Source organism: Labrus bergylta, chromosome 3, assembly GCF_963930695.1.
Source record: "Labrus bergylta chromosome 3, fLabBer1.1, whole genome shotgun sequence".
NCBI classification, from domain to species: domain Eukaryota; kingdom Metazoa; phylum Chordata; class Actinopteri; order Labriformes; family Labridae; genus Labrus; species Labrus bergylta.
In genome coordinates, this window is record NC_089197.1 from 27,365,345 (window position 1) to 27,388,816 (window position 23,472).

At 39.9% G+C, this 23,472-nt stretch overlaps 3 protein-coding genes across 10 annotated transcripts in view; all 3 read right to left on the reverse strand.

Annotated features, from left to right (window-relative positions):
• The window catches only part of LOC109983921 (transmembrane protein 266), a 42,878-nt gene extending 38,019 nt beyond the window's left edge, over window positions 1-4,859 (reverse strand). The window contains exons 1-2 of the mRNA XM_020634254.3: window positions 3,949-4,859; window positions 3,178-3,334 (exon numbers count right to left, since the gene is read on the reverse strand). Of these exons, the coding sequence (XP_020489910.1) occupies window positions 3,178-3,191 (14 nt within the window). The 5' untranslated portion in view covers window positions 3,192-3,334; window positions 3,949-4,859. The remainder of the gene's footprint in view (window positions 1-3,177; window positions 3,335-3,948) is intronic.
• A 279-nt stretch (window positions 4,860-5,138) lies between these two features.
• fbxo22 (F-box protein 22) lies at window positions 5,139-13,395 on the reverse strand. The gene is made up of 7 exons (XM_020655056.3): window positions 13,198-13,395; window positions 12,834-12,966; window positions 12,624-12,711; window positions 9,695-9,793; window positions 7,571-7,723; window positions 7,304-7,469; window positions 5,139-7,001 (listed from the first exon to the last, which is right to left on the reverse strand). Exons 1-7 carry the CDS (start codon window positions 13,326-13,328, stop codon window positions 6,608-6,610), a joined length of 1,164 nt encoding a protein of 387 aa, XP_020510712.1. The 5' UTR covers window positions 13,329-13,395; the 3' UTR covers window positions 5,139-6,607.
• Window positions 13,396-14,112: 717 nt separating this feature from the next.
• Window positions 14,113-23,207, reverse strand: tpma (alpha-tropomyosin). 8 transcript variants are annotated; one of them, XM_065953080.1, is made up of 10 exons: window positions 22,884-23,199; window positions 22,300-22,425; window positions 19,974-20,107; window positions 19,257-19,374; window positions 19,056-19,126; window positions 18,846-18,921; window positions 18,662-18,724; window positions 18,339-18,408; window positions 17,602-17,680; window positions 16,952-17,153 (listed from the first exon to the last, which is right to left on the reverse strand). In XM_065953080.1, exons 1-10 carry the CDS (start codon window positions 22,995-22,997, stop codon window positions 17,150-17,152), a joined length of 855 nt encoding a protein of 284 aa, XP_065809152.1. In that variant the 5' UTR covers window positions 22,998-23,199; the 3' UTR covers window positions 16,952-17,149. The 8 variants fall into 8 exon arrangements, with proteins under 8 accessions (XP_020493705.1, XP_065809153.1, XP_020493460.1 ...); XM_020638049.3 differs by lacking the exons at window positions 16,952-17,153; window positions 17,602-17,680 and adding an exon at window positions 14,113-14,786 and having other exon boundaries at window positions 22,884-23,207; XM_065953081.1 differs by lacking the exons at window positions 16,952-17,153; window positions 17,602-17,680 and adding an exon at window positions 14,113-16,222 and having other exon boundaries at window positions 22,884-23,206.
• Window positions 23,208-23,472: the final 265 nt, after the last annotated feature.

Consider the following 23,472-nt stretch of genomic DNA (forward strand, 5'->3'; position numbering starts at 1 on the left):
TGCACATTTTGTCCACTGTTGACGCTGCAACATGCAAACACTGCAAACTTCTGTAATGCTTCCTACATACAGTCGGGCTCATAACTAATAACATAATGGTGATTAGTTTATATTGTTTAACAGCTCTATAGTGAGTGATGGTTGTTTTTGCTGCAGACAATCACACAACTTAATATGGACTTTGCTTCAAAAGATGCAGAAGTGGCATAAGAAGGATGTCCAGCTTTTTCCTGAGGGAACTTCATTGGTACACAGACTAACCTTACTGAAACGGGGGGAACCAAGACGTCTTGAATTATGGTCATTTTTAACCTTAATCGATTTCATTACAGTCTAACTAGGCAATAACTAGAAAAATGTAGTTCAATGTTAAACACCATGTTTCTGTTGTAATAACTCATCTGTCACTTCTGCAGATTTCACAAATTGCTCTGGGTAATTTCTTAGTTAGTCAATTCAACTTCCAGAGAAACTTTGGTCATTTCACACTAGTAGATATTAATGAAGTCTGCCAGGCACATTAGCTCATTAATAACATTACAGATTAAACTATGATGAATTGGTGGACTGCACAATGGGCTGTTCTGGCCCTGCTGTGACCAGTCTCTTATCTGACCTTTACAGATACAAGCTGAAGAAGACGCAGGAGACACAGAGACCCCCGCGGGGCACGCCTGAGACAGCAGATGTACGTAAGCCTTCTTCATAATGGAGAGGTCTGTGGACCTTTTTTACACTGTCAGTTTCCAATAATAGATTATTTTAATTTCTACAGACACATCAGGGAAGATGGGGGTTGAAAGCCGTCATGACCGAAAAGACTGAGTTCTGTTAGACTTCTAATAAAAGTGACTGTTTTGTTTCTTCTGCAATAGTTTACATACAGAGACACACATTCAAATCTTTAAGTCTATATTTAATGTGTGCAGCCTGTTGCATCTAGAGCATTTTGCTTAATTTGTATAGCAACAGCTGTAATCTTATTAAACTGTGAAAGTTTAATGTAATAAAGAGTATGAAATAATTATGTTTAAATTGGCACTTACTGTAAGGAGACTTTTGAACAGCTAAGACTGGTAAGCTTGAAAAGAAAAATCTTATAATGACATTTTTTATGGGGAAAAGCGTACTGTGTGTTAAAATGTGAAAAAAGGGGATAATCTAGAAAACCTACTGTATGTGCACAAAGCCACTCCATTTTTTAAATCAGTGTTCAATCAAAGTTACTTAAAAACTGTAAAAAGATACAAAATCCCAATTCCTTAGGGTTGACTGTACTACTGTTACTTTTTGTTGCAGAAAGCTCCTTCAACAACAACAAACTTATGGGAAAAAATGTTTGTTTTTAGCCTGAGTAGTTGCCAGAGTAAAATGTTAAATGAAAGTAACATGTAACATCAGTGGAGTTAATATGAAATGTGGAAATTAGGAAATACTTTGCTCAGGTGAAGAGTTTTCAATTTTTCATTTTGAAAAACGGGGCAGCCCTCATTCTCGTGGAGATTCTCTTGCCTACACTTGTTTTCATCCATCTCTAATAAACTGTGTACATTATGCCAGAGCCAACTGGGGTTATTTCCAGCTTTTTTTGTACACAGAGTTTCTCTCAGAAGACAGAGAGACATCATGTGCTCATCAACTCCCACCCACTGAACAAAAAGGGCAAAGGCATCCAACCTTTCCAACCCCCCAATAAACCACAAGCTAATCAGCAGCTTGTACAGAAAGACGAATGGTCCCAACCAGGGACAAAGACCATGCAGGATTTTAAAGAAAAAGAACACCCTAAAATGCATCGTACATACATACCATTAAGTACAAGTCTCAAGACCAGATTTGTGAAAATAGACACTTTGTCTTCCAGGCTAAAGTAAATGTATTATTATTTATCATTGAAGAGGTAAATTGGCAATATTTAACACAACAGCAAAGATGACAGAAAGGTCCAAATATTTCCTACACATTTGAGTTGCTTATGTTTTTCAACCCCATTTTATCCTTTCATAAAACCTCTGACTTAATCTATGACCTTCCTTTGCTCATATAAAACACCACCAGAATAAACAAACAGTTCAAATAAGAGTTAATCAGCTGCAATAGTTAAATGCTGCTTATTATTTTAGACACTTGTAAATGAAACAATACCATGAAAATGACTGTACTCTTCAGATTACTTTAATAAGATAAGGGTACTTTAACTTCAATAAAGGATCCAAAAAACTTCTCCCACCACTTAGAATGACAGACAACCAACTGATTAGTTTTAATGCTGAACATTGAATGTTAAGGAAGGAATGAAGGAATAAATGAACTAATGTTATTATTTATATTGTACTGTCATGACATGATCAAGAGCGAAAGCTATTTCCTGTGAGCTAAAGTGTTCAGTTTCAGGATTCCGTTCACCTTAACCACAGCATGATGTGACATTGCAACTGAGAACCCACTGAGCTGAGCCCTGAGTGGGACCACCAGCAGAACTGGTTCTCTTTAAAAGCACAAATGGAGCGATGATGTGGGGCTATTCATGTAGGTCAAGAGAATTAATGCTGCTAGTTAAGACGAGACAAATTACAGAGTCATGCTACGCCAGCAGAATCGTGAGTTAACAGAATAATGATTTTCTGTATTCCCCCTTACCTTTTACTTTTATCTACACACACGATCAAACACACACACACAGGCTTCAGCGTGTTAGGCATCAGATGCACACATGGTGAGCACAGATTAAAAATGGAAAGCCGAGAGCTGGAGAGGTTTGTTGGAAGAATTTGTAACCTTTATGGATAATCAGAAACAATCAAGTGTGTTGTTCCACTGGGGGCATTAACATGACCTCGTGTGTTAATGGCTGCAGATTCAACACTCTGTATAGTCAGCATTGTGCAGGCGTCTTTCTGCATGTCAGTGTGCGTCTGTTTCGCATTCGGAGAGACGAGGTTCAGAGACTTCTCAACGGCAGCAATGTCCGTGTGAACACAGATCAACATTGTAGAAACAAAAGCGCAGAAAGCTTTGAACCAGTGTAGAGGAGATTCAAGAGAGAAAGTTGAGAGCTGTATGGAACAATTGTTCTAAATACATGATGTAGATACATGATGTGTTTCTTTTCCCTTCAAATGTTGGAAAATAAACAGGAATGCAGAAAAACAAAGATAAGCGATCAATTGTACTCACTCAGCATTTGCCATGATGCTGGTTGACTGGGAGGGGAGAGATGTGGGGGTTGTCGTAGCAAAGGTTCTGCTCAGTTCAGGTTGATTTCTCTGCTCTTATCCTTTTCACCTGATAGATGTTGTCATGATGAATCTGGGAGGCGAGAATATGGTCCTCACTGCAAGCAAAGAAAAGTTCTCTCATTTTAAATATGTACAGGACAGGACTCCTTCAATTTTTGGGTGCCTGGCCAATCAGGTCCAAAAAAAATCACTTTAAGCCCAACTTCTGATTTCAGGGACATTCAACAAAATCGTAATGAAAATTGTTGAACAATGTAAAGTATTTCCTTTGAATGGTTTATTAGCTAATACAAGTTGGTGGAACTAGTTGCTTTCATCGCATGCTTGAGAAGAAAGCCTTGGAGAGAGCATTTGTGACAGTGGTGAATATCAAACTAATGTACAGTTTGATTGACAGAAAATGGAAAACAAAGTCAACAGAAGGTTGACACTAGAACTTTAAACGAAATACTTTTAAGCTCAAACATGAATAGACTTTGGTTGTTGTTAACTTTGAATCAGTCCTAAAGCATTGCTCTGCTAGCTGAGACCAAACGTTCAGCATTCCTACGAACAGAGGTGGGTGCATGTCAGATGTTTCATCAATGCCTTGTACAAATGGATTTAGCAGCTGCTATTAGTCCAGAAAGCAGAAACTATAAATTAGAGTTGTGTACTGAACTGTTACTGAGAGCTCCTTGCTACACATTAATTATTAATTCAGACCTACCTGTGTGAGATTTACATTGTTGATGGGTAATCGTGCCTCCCGCTGCCCCCTTGCTGATAGTGATGTCTCCCTCGGTGGTGATCAGAGTGAGTGGAACAGCAGCAGGCTCGCAGTGTGTAGGCTGCAGCTATCCTTAGCACTTTTGCATTGGATGAGCACCACCAACACCAACACCACCGCTGCTGCTGCTGCTGCTGCGTCCGCTGCTCCCACTTGCGCTGCCTGGATTTTAGTGCAAAACCAGAGAAGGGCTGAAGCTCAAACGCAAGAAGCATCGTCGCTCGGGAAGATCATTTTAGGTTAAAGCGTCCCTCAGAATAGAAATACAAATATATTTTCCTGCTATATACCGATGCTCTAGATCCCGCTCCTCAGTAGAGGAGGGTTTCCCCGGCGAGCGCAGCGGGGATCCCTGCGAGCGGAGCTGTCCAGGTGCTGAAATGAGCCAGACTATCTTCTGCTCTCCCCCGATCTCCCCTCTTCCTTCCACAGCAGCAGCAGCAGGGCCAATTTTTTTTTTTTTTTTTTTTTACCCAAACGCCATCAAAACATTGACGTTTTCGTACCGGAGACTGACAGTAGCCAATGAATCGTGTGACATTTGCATCGCTCCGGTCACGACATAGCAGTCTAAAAAATGTTGGCCGTGTATGTGTGTGTGTCAATGTGTGTGTGTAAGAGAGGAAGAAATCCAGTGTGTAGATTTTCTCAGTTCCCGATTGAGGCCAGTTTAAGAGCGGATTATCGCCACAGATGATTTTATTAGCTTTACGCCTGGTAGGTCGTCCCTCTCCGTGTCATGAGCGTCTTTTTTTATGGTTTCCCAAAATAAAGATACTATGGGAATATAAATTGCCTCCGCAGCAATTGGCTTAACCGTTTGTCATTCATCGGGATTAGCCAGTCGATGGTTAAAGCGCACATCAATCACTCTGAAGCGTCTCTTCCTTTATTTAAACACGCCTGGACGTGGGCTGCTCAAGATGTTATAGGCTGAGGCTCACATTTCAGGGAGTGCGCAAATGAGGAAGAGCGCTGATCTGAATAAGCTGTAGTAGGCCTGTAGTTACAACAGAGGAGGGATGCGTAACGCCCAGCGCGCTCCAGCTTCCAGGACTGGCTCTTCAGATGCTGGCTGCTGGAAAGGCTCTGATAAAAGGGAGAAAACAGTACAAGCTGCAAATTTGACATATTGGATGTTTGTAATTTATTGAGGAAATGAGCAGAACAGATATGATTTGGCACATGTAGAAAAGTGCATTAACACCAAAACGTTTTGTTCAATTTGCTGTAAGCACTAACTTAAAATACACTTCCATTTTTTTCTTCAAAAAAAATACAAAAGGAAAATGTGAATGATGTGTAATTCAATTTTTAAAAACAATAAGTATTGCAATACATAGAGAAGCTGAACACCAAAAACTCTTTGACCAATATATATTTAAACTGGAAATTGCACCTCCAGGTCATCAGCATATTCTCCTTAAAAAAGGAAAAAGGCTTGAAAAAAAAAAAAAATCAATGACAGCATTTTGGAAAACTGATACAGTAATGGATATTTACAGAGACTTGTATTCTGCTTTAAAGTACTGTCTGCACAATTTCTCTCTCTTTTTTTTTTTAACAAGTAACTAGGTAGTTTCAGGCTATGCTATCAAGATTTCAAAAAGAAAATGTACTTTTCTTTCCAGAGATGAATGCCGAATAAAACTTTTCTGACCTTGGTCAGGATATCTTCAATTTTCAAACCGTTTCCTAAAGTTAAAGACAAACTACAGTCAATTGTAAGTAAAGGTGAAGTTGAGATTTTCTCCTATTAGGCATCACTTAACCATCAGGGCCATCAAGGGCAGCCACCCTGTTTCCTCTTCTGTTTTCAGATTTTTTCAGATGAACAAACTTTAATAACTTGGAGGATGAAGGAACCACCAAGCCCAAGCAATATCTACTGGAACGAGGAAGCAGGAAAAATGGCCTGACATGTGGTCCAAAAAGAGGCACTGTTGGGTTCAGACTCATGTCCCTGTGCCCAGTGGAACCAAGGTAAATAGATACCTTTAAAAATTGTACTTATTCGTAGGCCAATACTTTTTCCCCCGTTTGTAAGACAAAGTGTAAAAAATCTTAAGTGTAAAAGCTACATGCCAAGGAAGAGCATTTAAATCAAGACCACCTTGATTTTGTGGTTGATGGACCATATTTGTCTTATTTACATAAATAAAAAGTGCCTCCATATAATCAATAACTAGAACAATAGCTTGTGGGACTCACAAGTGTACATAACGCACTCACCTGAAAAGCAAACACACCATGAGGGTGATGTCAGAGGGTAAGATATGCCTTGAATGTGTGCGAAGTTTAGGGTAAATATAAACACATATATTTGATAAGAGTGCCCCATCACTTTTGAATGTAAAAAGAGATGATCAGTTCTCTTTTTTAAATCTGAACTTTGTGAAACCCGATAGTTTGACACAAAGTTTTGTTTACACAAAGTCTCTGAGGGACATCATTTCCCAAATGATGCCATTACACAGATGGCTAAAGGGATTCTTTTCCTCACGTATGAGAAGAAATATTCGGAGTCGCAACGTGTTTAACACGCTTTACAGAATGCTTCTTGTTCCCGCCTGTCTTTACAAACAGGAGCTTCCATCACTCAGCCCAAATGCACCAGGGTCATGACAGTAGTGTACTCATGCTGCAGACGGTCCGTGTCAGTGTCGCACAGTGTGTAGTCGTCTTTGACGATCCGGTCACAGCCGATCTCGCCATTGCCGAACAGGCCGAAGAGTGGGGTGTTGGGGAACACCTTGTGGAAGGCGTCAGCTTCTACATTTGCCTGGTTGTTGTAGTAATTCTGGCCTCTGCCGACGCAGGCAAACATGAACCCTATGGTGTTTCTTTCGGGGATTTTGGCTGCCTTTAGCCTCCGAATTGTGGCTTCAGCTTCCTTCGGGTTGGTGACGTCTTGGTCCAAGAGCACAGATGCACCTTGCACCTTAGGGCCACTCAGAGCCAGGCCCATCACCCCGTATGCACCCTCGCTACAACTACAGATTGAGAGATGATGGGAAGAGAGAAAGTGTGACTTTGAAAAAGATTATTTATTTATTTAGAAAGCTTAAAAATGCCATCCAATCCTTTTGGTAAATCCATACAAGGTGAACTTAATTGAAAGTTAAATAAATTACATTTCAAATTAAGGTGGGAAAACTTTCATGTCTGAAACCTCAGAGAATCTGAGCTTCAGGACTTTGAAAGAAATCACCAGCAATTTTTAATTTTGTACTAACACATTGTATTTACAAAATTGGAAAGAAAAAGATAATCTAAGGGAAGGGCATTTACTCACCATTGTCTGGTAGGAGAGAAAACACTGTCTACCAGCCCTCCAGCAATTAGAGCTTTGCTCTTGGCCAGCGGCTCCAGTATCTGGCCGAGGAAGCGTGCTCCTCCAGGTTTATAGGCCTCATAGACAAACATCAGTACAACCCGAAGGTCTGGGTTGTCAACTAGTCCTGGAAAGACAGCATCATGTATTTATAAAACAATGATGGAAACACAAGTTCAGCACTTCTCACTTTAGATAATGCAATAATGGCTGTGAGCCTGCACTCACCAGCTTCTTGCAGGGCTGTTGGAGTGATTGACTTCTTGCAAAAATGAAAGGGCTTGATTTTGACACCTTCCATGCTGGGGAACATAACTGCAAAGCCTGCCTCCCCCTCCTGGTACTCCTGAGGAGGGCCGGAGGAAGGGCCACTGGGAGTCACTGCAGAGAGGAGCATGCATGTACTTTGGGATTTTCACGTATATATCCTACACTCAAATCGTGATGAGGCCCATGACTTCTCATTACAACCAAAAATTAAGTCATTCATTAAAGTCATTTTATTTCCCAGATGAGTTCCGCAGACATCAGCTTTTACAGCTCATTTGAAACCTGCTGAATCGTGATAGATGACCAAGATCCACTAGTTGCTGCTCTGTAGATGCATTTACATTACAGATGGTTTAAGTCCAACCTTCATTCTCCACAGTTAAGTTGTTTTACACCCAAATGAGTTAGCAGTTAAGAGAGCCAACAGAAACAAAATGGGAAGTGGACAGACTTGTAAAAGTGTTTTTTTCTCTTTAACATAAACACTGTTTTTTTTACTTGACAGACCCTTCGTACACATTTGTTATATTTTATTTGCAGTGTTAGCTGAACCCATAGGAAGCAGAAATAGCACTTGCTGCCATCTTGCATCCATAAAGTTCAGATTTTGTCAGAGGACAGAAAACCTGGAAGCAACTTGTGCTGAGTCAGACAGCTTTGAATTAAAAGAAGACATTTTACAAGTCAAATGAGGAAAGGCATGTATAAAGTTTAAGTAAGAAATCAATTCAACTGCATCCACTTTTGGCCTGGTGTGTGCGGGTTCATGGTCTGATGTCTGAGGGAAAAATGGTGTAAAGACTTCTCTGACAGCCTTAAAAAAATCTCCTTCATTAAAAACTATTCGTAGATTTCTTTGTGGTAGTGGGAGGAGGATTATTACTCTTGATTTTGCTACAGGCAGATTTATGTTGGCAGCATCTAGTGGCCATTAGAGGAAACTGCAACACAATCCATTGTTGCTTGGTGGGCTAGGAATAATCTTCTGGAGAATTATAATACAGGCTAAAAAACATTTATGATGATATCAATGAACATTAACACGCCAGGTACAATTTTAAACTTAAACAATGGTATATCGAAATACACTTTTAATCAAGACAAGTTAGAGAGTTAAGCAGATTGATGAGCTACCATGCTCATGACAAAACATCAAGCTGTACAGTCATGAATTCACATTATTATAAGACAGGTCACCTAATTTACCACTCCAGTATATCTTTTAGTTTTAATGATTACATTTTTACTGAGCTTGTTCCCTAGTGTGCATTTGTGCAACTGAATTTGTACATTACAGAACACCATTCATAGTGTTAAAAGTGAACAAATAGTATGCATTAGTATCTAATCCATCCCCATACACTAATCTGTTATGCAGGAATACAATGTGTACATGTATCACAATTCATCTTTTTAATACTGTGTAGCCCAACTACTAAAGCTCATGAATAAATAGACTCACTCCGAGCTGTATGGAAAGACTTATTACAAGTAATCCATAGATCCATCCTTATCTAATCAAAGACTTCATTCATTTGAATTAGATGTGCATGCTGACCCTGTGGTGACCCTCGGCAGCAATATCACAAAATGAGAGTTATCACAAACAGCTGAGGCAACCATTAAAGCTGATAGACGATATGAGCCTGATCAGCCATCATCTAGCGGGAAAAGAACGTGACTGATGGAGAGTCACTTCTCTGTGGGCTTGTGATTATACGGAGAAATGGGGAGCACAGCAGCAGGCAGACTGGCCCATCTTTCAAGCAGCCACCATTGGTGCTTTCCAACCAGGCAGCAGCAGTGGGAATTAATGTGTAGACCTCTCTGCTCAAAGGTGAACCATTCCTCTTAGATAGACACATGACACCTGGTTAACTTTCATTGTTTTTAGAGGATTGTAGTGTATGGACATGCTGCCGCAACAACCAGATCCATCAAAGCTTTGACTACCACATTTTTATGTCATTGAATGAAATGGATGGTTCAATGTGGATACACAGTTTTTTTCTGGAGGTAAGATGCTGATATTATTTTCAGTCAAATGAATGAGGAAACATTTTAGGAAAGAGGAACACTTACAGACGATGCCTGGTGAAGCAATGCCCATGATTTCACATCCTTTTGGGAAGACCATGGTCAGTTCGTCAACTGTTTCCACACTCTGTCGAGTCTTCTTTGCTTCGAATAAGTTGAGAGAAAAAAAAAATGTAAAAGGGGGGTAATAATGTTCACCTTTAATTTTTCTAATTTTTTTTTAGTAAAGATGATGCTAACAATCCTGTGTTGTAATGTGACCTAACTCTACTGCAGAGTTATTAAGTGATCGGTGATTAAGTTACCAACTGACATAAATCAGTGTTCAATAGTGTTCAATAGTGACTTTTTTTATGCAAAGTTTACATTTCAGTCAGTGAAACGTGACTGATAGGAAGCTGTTTAAGAACTTAAAGCCAACTTTGGTCCTAATTTTATCCACCTGTAAATATTTAACATTTGAGTACAAAAGTACAGAACAAGGTTCTCTAGTCATTCCCATTGATTTTGTATCCATGGTGATATATTATACAAATACATATTAATGATGCTATTGATGATTTTCAAACCATTGAAACTTCATGTTAAATTGAAACTAGCACAAAGACATTTTAAATATTGAAACTGAGAAATGTCATCGCTTTTGAAAAATTGACCAAATTATGCACTTGAGTTCAGGGGTCTACTTAATCATATAATACATTTCAAAATGTGTGTGAGAAGTCGTTACTGCAGGAAGGCCAGTTTATCGCCCTTACTCTTTAACTAAGGAACCAGGCGAAGAGGTGGGGGAAAAAAATCAATACAGCATAATATCGTGATGTGTTGTGTGGCGATATTGTATATTGTATTAATTAATGGCCGCCAAGTATCGATATTTTTATTATATTAATAGCCAATGTGCTTTTCTTTTTTAACTGCTGAAGGGTTGCACAATTCATTTTGAACAAGTTGCATTGTTAAGAATTCATGTTCAAGTTCGACTAGACTGAAATACCAACAGTTCAGATTGTGAGGTTCACGCAGCCTTTGACAGGGTTTTACTTTTATCACACTGTTGGTCAGTCTGTGGGCTTGACTCCCATCGAGGAGAAATCAAAAGACTGAAGTGAGATGAAGAGAATGAGAATTTTCTTACTTGACAAAACAGTTCTTGATTTAGTTTAATTTTGTGGATAATATGCAGTTAAAAAAGTTAAATCACAATATATTGTATCGCAATTCTCAGCATATTGTAAAATGTTTAAAACCACAATAATATCAACTTGTGACTCAAGTATCGTGATAATATCGTATCGTGGGGCCTCTGGTGATTCCCACCTCTAATATACAGAGTGTGATTTGCCATTGTCTTGAGCAGTCAATAGAGAAGAGACATAAAAAGTTAAGTACATGTGGCAGGTAACCCATGCCATGTGCACTAATGCACCTCCATACCATCAAGGGTGCTAGCTTTTGAACTGTGCACTGTTAACACGCTGGTTGCTCCCTCTCCTTTATAACCCAGAGAACACACCATGTATGATTTCCAAACAGAAAGACTTCAGGACAGTTTTCCACTTTCGTCTCAGTCGATTTTAAATGAACCTGAACCCAGAGAAGGCGGAAGCATCTCTGGATCTGGTTTATATATGATTTCCTATTTGCATGGTAGAATTTGTGAATTCAGCGATGAGCTGTGTTTACAAACAATAGTTTTTGGATGTGTTCCTGAGCCCATGATTTGATGTCACCTGCAGAATCACGCTTTTCTTTTTTCAAAGCAGGGCCATCTGAAGGCCTGAAGATGACGGCCATCCAATATTGTTTTTTGGCCTTGTGTCCTTTAACTAGAGATTTCTTCAGATTATCTTAATCCTTGAATTACCTTATGTACTGTTGACAATGAAACCTCCAGATTCTTTTCTATTTTATGTTAAAACATTATTCTTAAACTGTTCCACTATCTGCCAGCAAAGTCTTCAACCCCTCCCAATTCTGACTTCAAAAAGACTCAGCCTCTCTGGAATGCTCACTTTATTCCCAATCATGTGACTAACCTGTTGAAAGTCGACCTCATAAACTTTAAGATATGACAAAAATGTAAGCATTTCACAATAACAGTCTTTTGATGTACTGACCCAACTTTTTCTGAAACGTGTTGTCAGGCGGCAGAACATTTGAAATGGGGAAAAACAATCAAATTTACTATTTTCAATGTTTCATATGTTGTCTTAGTGCTGTTTCCAATGTTTTACTAAATCCACACATTCAGTTTCTATAAACATTTTACAAAATGTCCTAACTTTTTTAGAAAAGGGGTTGAGAGAGGCACTGAGGAATACCACTAAGACAAAAGCAGTGTTAGGCTATTTCAGTGGTGTCCAAACTGTTTTTCTTACGGGCCAAAATTGTCGTGTTAGAATCGCTTGTTTTTTAAAATATAGTTGAAAAAATAGCTTTGTAGATCAGAATCAAAAGGCTCGCTAAAGAAACCCTTTAATAAAAGGAAATCAAATATTTTGATTTCTTCTTTCTACTTTATTTGTTTTTTTCTCTCAGAATCAAACCTGTAACATGGTTCATTTTTTTGGAAAATCTTTCTGCAACAGTCGGCTTGTTGGCAAAAACTTTGCATACATTTTTTTTTTCATAGTTTACAAAAAAAATGTGGAAAATGGTAAAAGCTGTAGATTTAAAAAAAAACAAACAACAACAACAACAACAACAACAACAACAACAACAACAACAACATACATGTTACTGAACTATTTTAGGAATATTGTTCAGTTCTTGTTAACATGAAAAAGAAAAATAAGATAATGTGCCAAAATCATCTGATTCTTCATTTGAAGTCAGGGGCCGCAAAAAATCCCCTCAAGGGCCGCACTTTGGACACCCCTGGGCTATTTTGTAGGGTACATTAGTGCAAGTCTTTTCAAATACATCTTGATCAATCAAGCGTGGGGGGGGGTTAACATTATTCAACACTAACCTTTACTCTGTCTGTAGCAATAGGCTTGTCCTTTGAAGGCCTCACAGTCTACCATTGCCAGAACTGTTTTAGGCAGCAGAAACACTTTCTGAAAATAGATACAAAGTACACATGCGGGTATTTAAACATGGGTTAAGTGTTTCTTTTCACACATAAATGGCTGTACAACATTGCACCACGATATTTGGGTTAATGCAGTATTTGTTTTACCTCCACCTCCTCAGCCAGGATCCCGCAGAGAGCATGGACCCCTGCGTCTGAAGGTCCACATGCAGACACCCAGGTGAGCTGCTGCTGAGTCCTGAGCACTCTGCGGGCACAGTTTCTCCACAGCCTGCACACACTGAGGACACACACACACCAACACACTCAACTTTACCTTCTAACTTGGGTGACAACTTAGTAAAACAGGAAGCTAGCTCTATAGGTTTGTCAAACAAACAAAAAACTGCTACACTAGCTCTGCAACTTTCATGCATGTCTCTAAAAAAAAATCACTTTCACTTCCATGATGGTGCCACAGAAATGTTCGTAAGCTAGGTTGATCATTTAGCATACAAACATGCTCGGTTACCTCGCGATGCGGAGAAGCGACCTGGTTGGTACGAAGGTCAGAATTCGCTCAACAACTTCTGCGACATTGCTGAGTACGTATGCTGCCTTGCTGTCCTGTAAAGAGAAGGCAAACTCTTCGTTTTCATCCATATTTCTGCCTCAAGTCGTAGAGTTCTCCAGCACGGCTCCTCAGCTACGAACTTTCACCTCTGCTCTTCTTCTAGCGCTGCGGAGAAGGTGTCTGCCTGGGGGGGGGGGGGGGGGGGGGGAACACCGCCCTCTGCGGCGTGGAGGAGCTGTGGCACTTCATCGATCTCCATGTCATTGTTAACTGGCCTTTAGTGTCCTGATAGATTTTTTAATATAATATATTAATGTTTTGTTTGAGATTGATAGTTGGACAGGAAATAACTTACTTGGAAGGTTAACATGTATATTTCCACCTTTATGTTTCTCCTTTGTCACCCCGCTGTGCTTTCAAATAAACTTCTACAAGAAAAAACTCTGGATTGAAGTGCAACCAATTCATGTCCATACTGACATCACAACCACTAATAGGAGTTAAAATATGACATCCTTCATTTAGGGTGTTACAAACAATAAAAGGGTTTCCAATGTATAATAATAATAATAATAATAATAATAATAATAATAATAGTCACTGCAGCAGTGGTGATCTGTAAAAAACAACCACTGAGAAGTAATAGCCAATGTTTCCCACAGTACTACATACTGTAGTGTTTTGGTATTATGAAATATAAAAGCAACTCTTTGAATGTGCACTAATTTGAATTGCTCAAATGTAATCAGGTCTCATAAGAATTAATCTTGTGTAATATATAACAGCCACAGCCAGTAAATTATGTTGATGTCTCCCAAAACCAACAACACCATTTACATGTTTGTAATAAAGCCAGAATTCCATTAAATGATACTTGATCCAACCATTTATTCATTATCTTTACATTTCCAATATAAAATAAGAAACACAAAAAAACAGACAAGAAATCAGTTCCCCATGATGATCAGAGAAGTTAGTACAGTGCACAAACATTTTTCACTTGGCTGAACAAAACCGCACGTTAAAGCAAATGCATGAACAAGTCCCTCCTTGTTTAGCTGACAGTTTACATCACAGACCAAGAATAAATGCTTACAATGCAGAAAGAACAAAGACAGACAAGCAACTTTACAAAAGCACGTAATAAAAGTCCCTTTTATATAACATTGGCTTTGCAAATGGCTTTGTTCACGCTGATTATGTGCACCCCCAAAAAATGTGCAAATTGATGTAAATGTAAACTTATTGTCAGTTAAATGTTTTGTACATCTTTAATAACAGTGTGTGACAGACTGTGGTGTAACCTCAGCTCACTGAAGCAGTTTGTATCAGCTTGTTTCTTCAGGATGACAAGATCAGACGACACACCTAAAGGTATGTCCTAACATCACTTTAGCAGCCTTATGAGAAAGTCAGCCATATTCAGAGCTGAGTAGGGTGCAATGTGGGGAGGGGGGACAGAGCGGGTCAAAGGTTAACTATCTCCATTAGAGTCCGATCCATCTGCTTTACGCTCAGGCCCTCTTCTTTAGTGCGTGTGAGTTTATCTGTTAATATAGCATTGCATTGGTTAAAAATGTAAAACACAAACATAAATAGAAACAGACAAAGCCGTGGCTTGAGATAACAAACAGCGTCAGACATGTGCTACATATTGTTATCCACCTTCTGAGTCAGAGACATTTGACCCCTTACATCTTCTATCGAAAAAAGAAACAAGCATTCATTAACCAAATACATTTCCTCAACTTCAAAACTCTTTGTGTATTCTCTGGAAATAACACCCAAGCTATCAACAGGGCTGTGGTCACGGCTGCAGGAGCTGGGTTTAAGACAGTATAGTGGCTGTTTTCCCCTCTGTGGTTCATCAATAGATTGAAATTAAGCTCATGTCATCATACAGTATCAAGTCTGAGCAACCTCTCCAAGAGATTTCTGGACATACAAAAAAATAAAATAATAATCAAACCTTAAGACGGCAATTATTTTTGTTATTAGTAACACATACATGCCCTTTTAAAATCGACCCTTTGTTTGAATTTAACACAAAAGCTCTATTTAATTTTTCACAAATGCTGTACCGACTGACAGTTTTCCATAAAATGTAGCATTGCAGTGGTTCACATGGGCAGTTCTGTTGTTTAATAGGCCTGTTAGACATTCTTTCCCATCATAAATGACTATAGAGATATATTTCTAACTGCTACTCGGGCTATATAGATATGTTGCCAGTTCTCTTCCTATGTACCAATGATCAGTACTGCATCCCTGCTGCTACACAACAAAGCACACTCCCTCTTCCAGTAACACTTTTCAGATTAAAGTGAATAGAGGAAGGAAGTGTTCATACTCTTTTAAACTCAGAGATCGTGGTCTCTAGTCTGTTGAATGTACTCGTGCTCATTAGCCCTGGAACAGGACTAGACTCAAAACTCAAGCATCAAAATAAATAAAAAAACAAGTTCAATCGCTTATCCGTGCTAAAAGCTGAAATCGTTGCTTCGTGTGCATTTAAGTCAAAACTTAATTATTTCTGTTTAACCTTTTATCTTTACAGAGGGGGGGAGGGGGGGCACTAGCACCAGTACCAACCTCTATCGCTTTAGCAACAACACCAAGCAGACTTCTCCTGATCTCGTGTGCTACAGCCCCGTGGATAACCGAGGAAATATATCACGTTCATTTAGCAACGTTTGTGAACATAAGGTTGTGTGACCTCCTACCTCAGACTGTGATCATGCATAATGTGAAAACCTTACTCAAGTACTCCTGCTTACTGGAAGCATTTCTTGGTTGAACCTTTGTGTCAAAGACATAATTGTCTACACTCTTATATAGCACAGCATTAGACAACCTGCCTGACTGTTGGAGTTTGAGAAGGAAGAAAGCGTACGAGAAGCCCTCCCAGTTTAAGCCTCATTTAGGGCAACTCTCAGTTCATTGGTGAGAAGTCGGTTTTTCTCAAGCTGCTTGTATAGATGGTCTTGACAGTCAGAAAGCAGGCAAGAGAAAAGGTAAAGAGACAGAAGGCATGTTAGTATAAAACACAAAGAATTACAAAGAGTTAGTAATGCCTGAAAGATAATCCCACAACTCTTAGTTTGTACTCAAGCCTCTGAAAAACCCTGAGAACAAATCAAAGGCACATTTACACACTATGGTAAGTATTGAGTCTGTTGACCGCTGGGCTAGAAACACAGATATTTGTTTTACTACTTTTTTGTGTTTTGTACAGAGAAATTAAGTTTTTCTTGAGGATATTAAGAGGCATACTTATCTTCCTTTAAACAGACATGGAGACACTTGTAACCATTGTTAGAATGTTTTAGTAAATACTTACATTTCTTAGTTATTAAATTGATTCTTTTGGTCATCACAGTTTATTCGAGATATAAGCGTTTGGAAACAACAGTAAAAATGTCAGAATAAACTATCTATGAAAGCATAAACATGTCCCTCAGGAACCCACAAAACCAGAAAATGTGGAACGCTATTTTTTCCATGACTAAAATAAATAAATTAAAAATAATGCCATCGTACCAACAAGCTGTCCTCTCAGATACAAAAACAAAGAGTGAAGAAAAGAGAAGCTCAGATTTTATTTCAAAAGCTACTCAACAAAACAAAATGAACTCATAAAAGACACAAAGAAAAAGAAGATGGGACAAATGGAAATAAAACAACATTGCAGGAGAAAAGGGGGACGGTGCTATCATAGATGGTAGAATGTTTATTTTACAGAAAGCGAAACGGCTCAACGGTCTGGATAAGGGATGAACAAATGGATGGCAGCGGCCACGGCCCAATGTGGAGAAGTAAAGAAATACAGAGACAGAAAGTGGAGCTGCGCTGCAGAGGAGAGAGATGGTGATGCTGCTTAACCAGCTTCTGGGATGAAGAGTGAAAAGATTTAGCTGTGGGGGGGGAAAAAAGAACAAAAGTGTTGGGAGATATAAACAGAAGAATGGAAGATGAATGACATGCAGAAACAATAAAAGGTAAGGGGGATGCAGAACGGAGCAGGAAGAGTTAAAGAAAATCTTAATGAAGCCCGTTGAGAAATGGGATTTTGGACTCTTTAAGGGGAAACAAACACTACTACTTATTATTGTTAGTTGTTATGAAGTCAATTTTTCAGAGGGGGGGGGGAATTTAGTCTTAAAACAGTCAAAAACTCTCCTATAGATCACACAACTCAATGTAAGATAAGCTAATTTAAAAAAAAAGCAATCCACAATGTAGCATCAAGAAATTCACTGCACTCAAACATGCCACTAGAGGGAGCTACTGTGTGCTGTCACAATAGTTAGAGGAGGTGAGCTCTAAGGCAGAGGTTCAGAAACAAGAAATGTGCTGAATTACATGGAGGTCATGTCGTTGAGGGCGTGGTCCAGCTCCTCGCTGATGGCCTTGTACTTCAGTTTCTGGGCATACAGCTCGTCTATTGTGTGGTAATTATCATGAAGTGGCAGAGAAGGATGTGCAATAAAATAAGACAACAGAAAAATGACAGGGTCAGAAAACAGAAGTGAAACAGAGAAACTGAAAAAAAAAAAAATAAAAAAAAATAAAGGGCAGGACAGAAATAGTTGATGCACAGGGAACAGCTGCTGATGCTGTGTTAGATTCCTGAGGAGTCACAGAAACTATCTCACATGTTCCGTGACCCTATGACGACTGCTTGGGACTGCTCGGCCTTGAACAGTCACTACAATAGAATGCCAAACGCCACTGTGGTGAGAGATATTGCTGCCGACATGAATAATGTCACCCCAGCCTCTGATCATGGACTTATTTTTTCCCACCTATAGACAACTGACGGTGCATATTCGTCCTGAGGACTATCACCTTGATGACAAATAAATAACCTCACACACACACTGCATTTATTTTTGCAAAAAGAGCAGCATTTTGTCTCATATGAGTGTCACTATGACATATTAGGCTAACTTTGTCTATTTTATGACATCGGAAGAAGAAAAGCTTCCTCTTTGTGTCTACTGGTTAAGCAGTCTTGCACTTGAAACACAGCCCTAGGTTTTGTGGAAAAAAAACAAATATATACAACTGTCTCAAAATCAAGTGGGAAAGATTCATACCCTCAAGGTCATCGATGGTCTTCTCCAGCTTGGCGACTGATCTCTCCGCGAACTCAGCACGAGTCTCAGCCTGAAGGGAGGAACACAGTCAAACATTAGCGAGACACATTAAAAAGGTTTACATTACTAGTCGCGGCCCTGTGGGACACTTAAGAGCCCTTAAGTGCTGTGAAAGAAAACTGAGCATCACTACTTATGAAGAAATACATAACAGTCAGCAAATTTAATTCCAGATAGTAATGAGCATACAAAATACAGGATGGACAAACTGAAGTTTACCAAACCGACTCATTTGAGATTCATGCTGATTTTGGTGAACTCACCTCCTTCAACTTGTCTGTGAGAACCTTGATCTCCTCCTCGTACTTGTCCTCCTTTTGTGAGTACTGTGGTTGCATACAAAGGCCAGAGTTAGGCAAATATACAAGACAAATAAGATTTTAAACATGTTTCATGGGCGTATATTGTGGATTATTCACCGTGAGCCTTTTTGGTTGGTCATCTTACCTTCTCTGCCTGAGCCTCCAGAGACTTCAGGTTGTTCTGCACCGTTTTCAGCTCCTCGTCCAGCTCAGAGCATTTGCTGTTGATTCACGTTTGGTTGGAAAGGCAGAAAGACGCAGCAGACGAAGACACAAAATCACAAAAATAATTTGTAAGAGATTTTGTTTGAAGTGGTGACTTGGGGTAAAGTTTGAAGCTGAAGAAAGCTCTTACCTCTCAGAGAGCTCAGCGCGCTCCTCTGTACGTTCCAAGTCGCTCTCAATGATGACCAGTTTACGGGCCACCTGACGTCACAACACACAAGTTTAGTCCCACTGGCAGACAGGAGGTGGGCAGCTATTGCCAATAAAGTAAAAGAATGCAGACAATTCTCAGCTTCAAGTTCAGAGTGCAGTGAACAGCTGAGAAACTTGCCTCCTCGTATTTGCGGTCAGCCTCCTCTGCAATGTGTTTGGCCTCCTTCAACTGGATCTCCTGCAGCTCCATCTTTTCCTCGTCTTTCATCGCTCTGTTCTCAATAACCTTCATGCCTCTGCGGGACAGATAATGGTGTGGTGGATAGGTAAGTCATAGGCACCAGAGACAATGATTGAATCATTTCCTCTTCCGCCACGAAGATGAGATCAGTCTTAAATATTCACATTGGAATATGTAGACTTTTAAATAGTTTGATTACTATCTGGACAGAATAGATGGACAGACTGGTCTGTGCAGATTAGGTGGGATGTTGATGGTGATGTTTTTGTGTCAGTGTAAATGTATGTATAAACAACACCAATAAGAACATCAGGCATAACATAGAAGTGAGGGGAGTGACTGTATATTTAATGAAGATGCCTTTTACAGTTTCTTCTAAATGACAAAGGTGTCCACTGCTACTAGCAGTTAAGTGTATATTTTTCCACTTGTCTAAAAGCATTCTGTGACAGCAAAAGCCATGTGATCTTAAAAACTTAACAACAGGATGCAACACTTTTCCTGACTGTATTGTCCTGATTGTTTTCAAAAATCTAATCATTCTCTTGACCCTTCCACGAGACTCTTTTCCATAAAGATAATAAGTAATAGCTTAGCTTCTGACTGGGTTGTGTTGACAAAGTGGGAGCTGTGTCCCATGTGCAGCATACCCACCTCTCGCTCTCATCAGCAGCCTTTTCAGCCTCCTCCAGCTTGGTAAGAGCTGTGGCCAGACGCTCCTGAGCACGGTCCAACTCCTCCTCAACCAGCTGGATACGTCTGTTCAGGGAAGCTACATCGCCCTCAGCCTAGGGGAGGCAAAACAAAATCAAATAATCAATGATATTGTTCAAGTTGGCTTTGCAGGCTTCCAACATCTGAAGCCAGCTCATGCTCTGCAAAGAAAGACTGGGATGGGTCAGGAACACGCCCAAGGGAGGGACGCAGGCTCTGATGTGCACATTTCATACATATCCTGAAGGGAGGAGGCATTCATATTAATTGTAACATACATTTGAAATCTAACACACATTAGCGGTCCATTTAAAGAAAAAGGCAACACAAATTGGTCTACCCCTCCTTTCATGTTTGCAGCCTATCCTGCAATTTCCTGTCGGTGACGTATTATCTTGCACCATTCATCTATTAGATAAATATATTATTTTGTGTTTAAACTAGCATGCCCTGCAGGAGTTTTTTTTACACAGATCATGTGGTGGTGCTGCTGCAGCGTTTCCCTAATTGTTCCAGCGCTGTTTGTTTATTTGGGACGTGCCGGGTGATGTCCTTTCATCCATTCAACCAGCCATCCTTACTCACATCCCACTGTGGGCTGATTCCAGACATGTCTACCTGCTACCTGACTGTATTTAGGCATAAACCATCCCTTGTCTGGGCCTAGCAGCCACGCTTTTTGACCAGATTTACGCCTAATGCCGTCGACAGTCTGGACACTAATTGCCTTAAATAATTAGCAGCGGCTTACAGCTTCCCTCGCGCTCCTCTCCTGGTTCAGTTCCCGCTGTACTGACGCCGCCCGGTCCTCCGCCGCATCGGCCTGCTCCTGCAACGACTTGATTTTCTTCTTCACAGCTTCCAGGGAGCTCCCACCAGCCATGTTTAGCTCTTTTGTTTTTTTTTGGTTTCAGCTAAGCTAGTTTTCCCTCTGCTCTGTGCGGGTTGCCTCAACGCAGCAGTCACACACACACACACATACACATACACACACACACTTGGAGACGCGGCTCGTTTGATCCCTGCCCCCACCGCCCTCAATCAAACTGCTGATGAGGATTGGGACGGGACGTGCCACCAAACCCGGAAGTACCCGATCTTCCACGCAAGTTTTATTTTTATTTTTCATATAATAGCAATATCTTTATGAATTGTGCTTGTATTTATTGTTATTGAAATTAATTTAATATAATGTGTTATGGTTATTATAAGTTGTAAAACTATTGTGTTCATGCGCTGTTTTGACTGCTTCCCCTCCTGGCAAATTGAGCTGGTCCTACAAATCACAGCTCCAGACACCAGACACTGATTCAGTTAGGAGCTAAAGCAGTATAGACAACTAAGTAATCGTGTTCACATAATTGATTAACTGACATTAACAGTATTGGTGTTATTAACCCTATTTGCTCTGATTTGAACTCAAATAGACCTACTTTTTGTAAGCAACAAGTGCAAAAACTGTATTTCATGGTTCATTGTACACTTTACCACCAACTTGCTTTAAGGAATATTCCTTTAGCTGACTTATTTGTTGTGGGAGATTTTTTTCTGCAACTTAATGATGTGATTTTTTTCTTTGGGTGATTTATTGTGATTTTAGACAGAACTATCAAATATTTATTTTGTAACTGTTCATGATGCATATTAGAGGTATCTCAAGATGTTCAGTATTCAGTAGGCTTCTCTGTTAGGAACTTTTTGTTTACCTGCAAATTAATCAATAAAATACCTTTTGGAACAAATTAAGTTTGTCTTGTGTCATTTTATTTCATTGAAAATAAATGTTTTCATTGTTGTTGTTTGTATTGTTGATGATGCAATGTTGCTGACTGTGACTTTAATAAAGTGTAATAGGTAACATTCATTGCAGTCAATAAATTGGTAGTTTGATCAGAACTGGATGTAAGTGCAGAGTGTCAATTGAAGCAGCTACAAATCTATCGAGGATTTTACAGGCCAAATATGCTTGTAAAATGCCCCACTGAAACCCTACACTGATCCTCAGATTTGTCTAAATGGCTGTGGAATGTCCTGGTAAGCCATTTGACCTTATCTTATACAGCACACGCGCTAAATTTAACTATCCATTTTTCTTTATCCCAACACAGCCCTTAAGTCTCTAAATTGATGCCTTCATAATTTAATCATTAAATTAGATCTGTATGGTTGCTTGTAATCTTAGTTTCCCAAGGGCATCCCTTGCGTAGTCAACTATTTGGCAGTGGGTGCCTCAATGAGGCCTTCCCACCAGTTAGCCCAAACTCACGTCTGTGGCTTTCTTCTCAGCCAGCTCCAGTTTTTCCTGGGCATCCTTCAGGGCTTCAGAGTACTTGTCCAACTCATCCTCAGTTGACTTCAGCTTCTTCTGCAATGCTACCAGGTCATCCTCAAGCTGGGGCACAGAAAGACAAGGACACATTTACTCACATGCAGACGACAGATATCTTAGATTGTCAGACACAATCAAAACACTGTAAAGGACACTTCATGTCTTGAAATGTCTCTCATATGAAAAAACAAACATCTTATTTACATAATATTTTGTATAAAAATCCTACAAATACAATTGATCTAAGCTATAGTTGAAGCGGCTTATTGCCTAGATAACATAAATCAAAAGGAATATCAAAGGAACCTTAATGTGACAATTATCCTATTGCAAAATTCATGCATCTTAAATGGGATTTTTTTTAAAGGTGTATATTATACAAATGAGATTGTTAAACTTAGTTGAAGTCACAAATATACGAATCCTTTGTCACAAGACACTGGGCATTCATCACTAGGCGCACCGTGTCACTTGCACCAGTGCGTAAAAGCGCACGGGCGGGTTTGACACTTCATGCCGACCTGTTTGCTCCTGTCCTCAGCTGCCTTCTTGTCTGACTCGGCCTGCTCGGCCCTGTCCATGGCATTCTCCTTGTCGAGCTTGAGCATCTGCATCTTCTTCTTGATGGCTTCCATGGCTGCTTATTGTCGGTGGCTGTCCGCGCAGACCAAAAACAATAGAAACTGAAAGAAAGGATCGGAGCGTCTGAACCACGCTGATCGCCAAGCTGGAGTGCGAGCTCGCCTTGGTAGCAGTGAGTCGAATGTGTACTTTTGATGGGCAGCTATTGGACACCCAATACTTTTTTGGAAACAACTGCAGCTGTTTGCCAACGCGAGACCTGTCTTTTCTTCTAGATCTCCACTGTGATTCGCTCTTCAATGTCATTTGACCACTTCTATGTCTATACATGTGGTGTGGACGTCAGAGAGGCTCTGCCCCCTCACACCAAGACGTCCACTCTTGTTTCTAACACCCCCCTAAGTGACAGGCAGGAGGAAGTGGAGTGTCAAGACTCAGAGGTTGTAGCTCTCCTGCGGAAGGTTTTTTGGATGAAACATGAAGATAATAATGTCCTATATGACACAGGAAGACATTTCAGAATGTCAT

Coding starts and splice junctions, on each gene's coding strand:
- fbxo22 (XM_020655056.3), bottom strand. CDS start 13,328: ATGGATGAAAACGAAGAGTTTGCCTTCTCTTTACAGGACAGCAAGGCA. Junction 12,712..12,833: donor TCCTGGCTGAGGAGGTGGAG/GTAAAACAAATA, acceptor ATCTATTTTCAG/AAAGTGTTTCTGCTGCCTAA. Junction 7,470..7,570: donor AACAGCCCTGCAAGAAGCTG/GTGAGTGCAGGC, acceptor CTGTCTTTCCAG/GACTAGTTGACAACCCAGAC.
- tpma (XM_065953080.1), bottom strand. CDS start 22,997: ATGGAAGCCATCAAGAAGAAGATGCAGATGCTCAAGCTCGACAAGGAG. Junction 22,426..22,883: donor CTGAGGACAGGAGCAAACAG/GTCGGCATGAAG, acceptor TCTGTGCCCCAG/CTTGAGGATGACCTGGTAGC. Junction 19,375..19,973: donor GCTGCTGATGAGAGCGAGAG/GTGGGTATGCTG, acceptor TCTGTCCCGCAG/AGGCATGAAGGTTATTGAGA.